Genomic DNA, 6,218 nt, shown 5'->3' with positions numbered 1-6,218 from the left:
CATAAGCCCTCTGCCAGGGCGCGTGCGCTCACCCCCCCCAGCCGGGCCGCCAAGCAGCGCGCATGCGCGACACACTACCGAGTGTCGGAAAAGTGCTGTACTTGTGTTCGTCCCTTTACGGCAGGGGAGTGAAAGCCCCGCGGTTGTTGTGGTTCCGGGTGAGGCTGTGTCAGCCCGGTATGGAGGAGCTCCTGCAGCCGGCCCCGTGTGAGAAGCGATGAGCTCGAGTTCCGAGGAGGAGACACAGCTCAGCAAGAGGATCCGTATCCAGGCACCGGCGCAGGACTCAGAGGGCCCTGAGCAACACAGGGGCCCCCCGGGGAGCCGGGGCCCCAGCAGCACCACCGTGGGGAACAGAGGTGAATCTGGGCCCTGCATTGGCCAAGCAGTGCTTATACATTGATTATTCATTTTTATACATTGTCATTAATCATATAATGGGAACACACTCTGCAATACTGGGAGTTATAATGAAACTGACTGAAACAAACCTCCCTGCACAGTGACCCTCACAGCAAGACTGCTTCTTAAAGACACACTGCAGACATGTCCAGTGTCCAGCTAGCTGGAGAGCTTGGTGTGTCTGGAGTCTGTCATATTCCTGACATGGGGGGGCGGTCACTTTAATAAACACACACTGCCCCCCGCCCCACTCAGGCAGCCAGGAAGGTCTTCTAATGCATCTGTTAAAGGACCACTATAGTGCCAGGAAAACAAACTCATAGTGTTAATAGTCCCCCCACCCTCATGGCCCCCCTCCCACCGGGCTCTAGGGGGAGGAAGGGGTTAAAATCTTAACTTTCTCCAGCGCCAGGCTCCCTCGGTGCTGGGGACTCTCCTCCTCCTTTTCGCCGTCATCGTCTGAATGCGCATGCACTGCAAGAGCTGCGCATGCATTCAGTTAGTCCATAGAAAAGCATTCTCAATGCTTTCCTATGGACGCTGGCGTCTTCTCACTGTGAAAATCACAGTGAGAAGCGGGGAAGCGCCTCTAGCTGCTGTCAATGAAACTGCTATGTTTACAGCAGAAATGGTTAACCCTAGATGGACCTGGCACCCAGGCCACTTCATTAAGCTGAAGTGGTCTGGGTGCCTATAGTGGTCCTTTAATAGCTCCATAGAACTAACAAGGAGCGCTAAGCTAGAGCGCTTCCACACTTTCAGTAGCTGTATTACAGATCATTGAGAAGCATAAGAAAGCTGTGATTACTCGCAGCTTCAACACAGATGCTTTTCAATGAGAAGCTTCTGATTGCAGTGTTCCCTACCACACACTGAAAGTCTGTGCTGAGGAAAGAGGGAGGGGGAAGAGAGAGGAGGTTATTCACCCTGAATTCCAAACCATTCTCACTTTAGGAAATTACCCCTTTGGAAGCAAGTGCTGTATTACACTACATGGCACTATACTGATGTTGATGTGGTAGGCTGAAAAGATTAGAGCTTTAATTGCAGAGGGTAATAGGCAATGTACACACTCACTAGGGCAGTAATGGCTAACCTTGACGCCATAAATTGTTTCTGGACTACATTTCCAATGATGCTCAGCTAGCATTTAGACTCTAAAAGCTAGCTGAGCATCATGGGAAGTGTAGTCTAGAAATAATTTATGGTGTCAAGGTTAGCCATCACTGCACTAGGAGAACACTCCCACCGTGTTGCTCCAAGTCAGGACTGCACGAGGGGAACACTCCCACTGTGTTGCTCCAAGTCAGGACTGCACGAGGGGAACACTCCCACCAAGTCAGGACTGCACTAGGGGAACACTCCCACCGTGTTGCTCCAAGTCAGGACTGCACAAGGGGAACACTCCCACCGGGTTGCTCCAAGTCAGGACTGCACTAGGGGAACACTTCCACCGGGTTGCTCAAAGTCAGGAGGGCCAACTCCCAATCAATCTCACTGGAACAAATACATACGTCTGGCACACCCAATGGTTTCTTATTAACAGGCTGTCTTTTATTTGGAGTTATGAGGAAAAGACAATGTTTCGGCACTATCCTGTGCCGTTGTCAAGTCTGAATAAACAGTGCGATACACTCATATAAATAACATCCACAGTGAATAATTATAATTCTCACAAGGTGCTTAAAATTCAACATTAAGTGAAAACTATTAACATAAAATAAAACACTTTACATCATACAAAACATCAAAACACAGGTGCCTTCACATATCTTTGATTCAATCAAGTTTATAAAAAAATTGACACACATGGTGCAAGGAGTGTCTGCATATGAAGGAAGCTGTCACTTCTTGAATCATGTGATCAGCACGGCATGCAGCTTATTACATAGGCCTTTAAATACCTATAACAAGATTGCAGTGTGACCAGGGTTAAATCCCTGCTCAAATCAGGAATCCCACGTATCAATAGAAACCTGGGGCTCCGCTCTGTCAGCTGGGGCAATCTTTAGTTGCCCCAGACTTCTCGATGAGCTGTAGGCAGAGCTGAAACCCAGCACTGCATGCAGCTCCTTAAATAGACATTTAATTTCCTGTACCTGTAGCTTGATGTGAGCGGGGTTAAATCCTGTTTGATGAGCTGCATGCAGTCCTTTAACACCATAGACAGCACTGCAGCCGATTGGCCAAGCTCTGCCACATTGATTTTCACTTGATCTCATGATTAGTAAACCCCCCATGGTCTGAATAGTGTCGGGTCTCCTTTTCCCAGGTGGCATCCCACTTCTTCAATTGAATTTCAGGAAGCACGGAGTGCCGCCAGGAATGGGCGCTGCTGATTGGTTAAAGACAAATTAATTCATTTTAAATTAGCAGCAATTCACACTACAATGAGGGTATTCATTATAGTGTGAACTGCTGCTAATTTAAAATGAATTAAATATCACTATATATGAGAGATTTTTTTTTTTTTTTTTATAAATTCTTTATTTTTCTGTGCATGAATGCCACAACAGCATTTTCGACATTTTGAACATACAGATTGTGAACTGTTTTACAGCATTTAGATGAATCGTACACATTTTAAATGTTAATAAAGCAGGTTAATTACATGTTGGTTAGTCGCATTATTTATGAGTTACATCTTCGCTTGGTTACAGTAGTTTGAAGTTAACATTTCCGTTGCATGTCATCGCTTAGTGTCAAGCATTATTATAGGTATGTTTAGCTTGGCTTAAGTGAGGGATATGTGTTTCTTACAATATCAGCCTGTCTAAACAATACCCAGTAGTGAGTGTTACCTCTAAGGTGTTGCTGATAAGTATTTTGTATGCTGTGTTATGCTTTTCTAAGTGTTGAGCTGATATGTCAGGAAAGGTTACAAATGCAGGTATACAGATTGGCTTACTGACATAAAATGACATAGAATAATAAGGCAACAAGCTAAGTCCTATGCATACTACCGCAAGGCATCACAGAGTGGATTAAACACATAAAGCATTGGTCTTGTAAGCCTCTGCAATGGCTGCTTCATTTCGTGCTCCATGTTGATAATTCTTAGTTGGTTCCTCTGCGGGCGGAATAAAAGTCTTTGTGAGGGGCCTAAACTGCGGGCCTCTGGGTGCCCCTGTCGGGTTGCGTCAACCGATGCCCATTTGGCTTGTCTTGCGTGGCAGGGTGAGTGCTACATCGGAGTGCAGCATCCCCGCTGCACCCTGGGCGGCATCGCTGTGCGCTTTGTGGTTTCCCACCTGTGGGGCTGTTCTCTGTCCGTCGAGGGTTGCTGGGGACGCTGTATGGCAGGCAGGTCGGGTGCGCTGGTTGGGCTCTTCTGCAGCTGCATCGGTCTCGGTGTGAGCGCCCAGGTAGGTCCTGCTCTTCCCCTGTCTCCACCTTCCTCTCCTTCATGTAGCAAGTGATTTGAGGCGTGCTGGCTTAGAGGTTTTTGCGGGAACCGCTGCATGTCATTCACAGGGTGGGCATTGGTCGGCCATCTTGGGATCCTATGTACGGACCTCTTTGCTCGGTGTGGCCGGGATGAATGCGGTGTATTTTGCAGTGGCTGCTGCCCATGGATACCGGGATAATCCCCCCCGGTCCAGAGGGGGAGGGGGGGGAGCGGCAGACCGCCGGCCATAGAACCGTCAGAGCGGCCGTCTCTCTCGGCTCAAGCTCGTAGGCCTCAGGCCTCGGCCGGGTTACTTTGGCGCCGCAGACGGTACTCTTGGGTATCCCCTGGGTCACGGTCGTCTTGGTAGTGCAGTGAGCACAGTTTCATGCCGGTTTCTCGGCTGTGGCCCTCGGTTGGCTCCGGTTTTCCAGCTCAGAGGCCGGAGCTCAGACAAAGCGTGTCTGATCCGACCGGCGGTCAGGCCCCGCCCCGATTTATGAGAGATTTTGACCATGGTGTCAGTGATATGACTGTTAAATAGGCCAGCTTCAGTGCAAACAAAACTAATATAATATACAGCATAATATAATCTCATAATAAAATATACCAATCATGCAGAATCATATTAACGGATAATCCATAGTAACTTTATCAGTGCAGTAGGAAAGTAATCTCACTTAATGACTTGCAATTTTGGATTAGCTGTCCATATTTAATAATCGGATTTAAAGGCAGGTTGTTTAGCTTGTAAAGTTTGGGTTATGATGATAATCTGCATTGCGGGAATTTATTTTTTCCTCCCTACTTGCACAAGTTAATGCATCATTTTTAGCAGGATTAGTAATGCAGCAAGGTGGAGAGTAGATATTTCTTCAGATTATGTCTTTGAGAATGAAAGTAAGCTGTTCGGGTTATGTGCTGGAATCCAAAGCGCTGACGAGACTGAGGTAGGAACTGGGCACAACAACACAGGGAAAATCTGTTAGAGTCAGCCAATCCAAAGGTCAATGTTCCAGATAGGAATGGTAATATATATTTAGACAGTCCGGGTCAATACTAATAAAGCAGAATGGAAAGGAAACAAACGAGTGACTAAAGCAAATAGAACAACCGAGCACAGTGATAGGTGAGGTTTGAAATGGGGCACCCTCTAGGTGCGCAGTACTGAAACAGAACAGGTATGGATGTCTTGCTAATAACTGTGTAACTAGATAATTAGACACAACTGTGCATTAAGATTATTCTATATCACACGAGGTATCGCGGTTTGACCAGTGAATTTTAAATGTAAAACTAAATGTGCTGAATTTTAAACACGCGTTACCCTTTTATTCAATCTTTGGCTATTTTGGCCTAAAATGTGAAACTTGCCTGTCATTTTCCTGCCCATTTACAGTTTAGTGACTACCCCTTCAAGATTTGAAAAGCCTTCTTTTGTAATGAAATCATTGTATGATGGAAATATTCCGCATTCATCTTATATATACAGATATATTGTGACAGAGCACAGGGCGGTGTTATTGATGGTGTCTATATTTAGCCAAAAGGACTGCAATGTATGATCTAATAGCCCCAGGAAGAAGGTCTGTCTGTTTTAGAGCAATTATGTGATTTAATATGGGTTCCTGGGCTGGAGCATTTGGAATGAAGGGATGTCCAGTGCTCCACTCGACGGTTTACATGCAGCACAGCAGGTGAGGAATCCAGTCGAGGAGTTCTGGATCACGCAGGTAGTTGCTCACCTGTTAGCAATGATCAGCACAAGGCTGCTATAAAACTTCCCTGTTAGGACAAAGGAATAAGTGAGACTGCAAGTCTATTAAAAAAAAATTGTGGCTTGACTGAGAAAAGAAACATTTACATTTAAAAAAGGTTTGTGCTCAAATTTGTGTTTGTATTGTTGGAAGCAGGTTAGCCGCCCAACTGTAGTTGGTAACAAGTGTCAGTTAGTGCCCAAAAGAGCAAGGCTTTTCTTTTTGTTTCTAGTTTTGTTTAATTACCAGACCTCTTAAAGGATCACTATAGTGCCCTGAGGGTGCCCCCACCCTCAGGGCCCCCCTCCCGCCGGGCTCTAGGGGGTGGAGGGGGTTACATTGACCTCTTTCTCCAGCGCCGGGCGGGGAACTCTCCTCCTCCTCGGCTGAATGCGCATGCGCGGCATGAGCCGAGCGCGCATTCAGCCTGTCCATAGGAAAGCATTCTCAATGCTTTCCTATAGACGCTGGCGTCTTCTCACTGTGAAAATCACAGTGAGAAGCACGGAAGCGCCTCTAGCGGCTGTCAATGAGACAGCCGCTAGAGGCTGGATTAACCCTATTCTAAACATAGCAGTTTCTCTGAAACTGCTATGTTTATAGAAAAAAGGGTTAAACCTAGCTGGACCTGGCACCCAGACCACTTCATTAAGCTGAAGTGGTCTGGGTGC

The 6,218-nt window shown here is 46.6% G+C and overlaps 1 protein-coding gene across 1 annotated transcript in view; it reads left to right on the top strand.

Moving 5' to 3' along the window:
* Positions 1-65: 65 nt before the first annotated feature.
* PARG (poly(ADP-ribose) glycohydrolase) overlaps positions 66-6,218 on the top strand; it is a 119,005-nt gene continuing 112,852 nt past the window's right edge. The window contains exon 1 of the mRNA XM_063435255.1: positions 66-359. Coding sequence (XP_063291325.1) covers positions 218-359 — 142 coding nt within the window. The 5' untranslated portion in view covers positions 66-217. The remainder of the gene's footprint in view (positions 360-6,218) is intronic.

Source organism: Pelobates fuscus, chromosome 10, assembly GCF_036172605.1.
Source record: "Pelobates fuscus isolate aPelFus1 chromosome 10, aPelFus1.pri, whole genome shotgun sequence".
Classification (NCBI taxonomy): Eukaryota; Metazoa; Chordata; class Amphibia; order Anura; family Pelobatidae; genus Pelobates; species Pelobates fuscus.
Note: the sequence above shows the minus strand (reverse complement) of the source record. Positions and strands in the feature narration are given on the sequence as shown.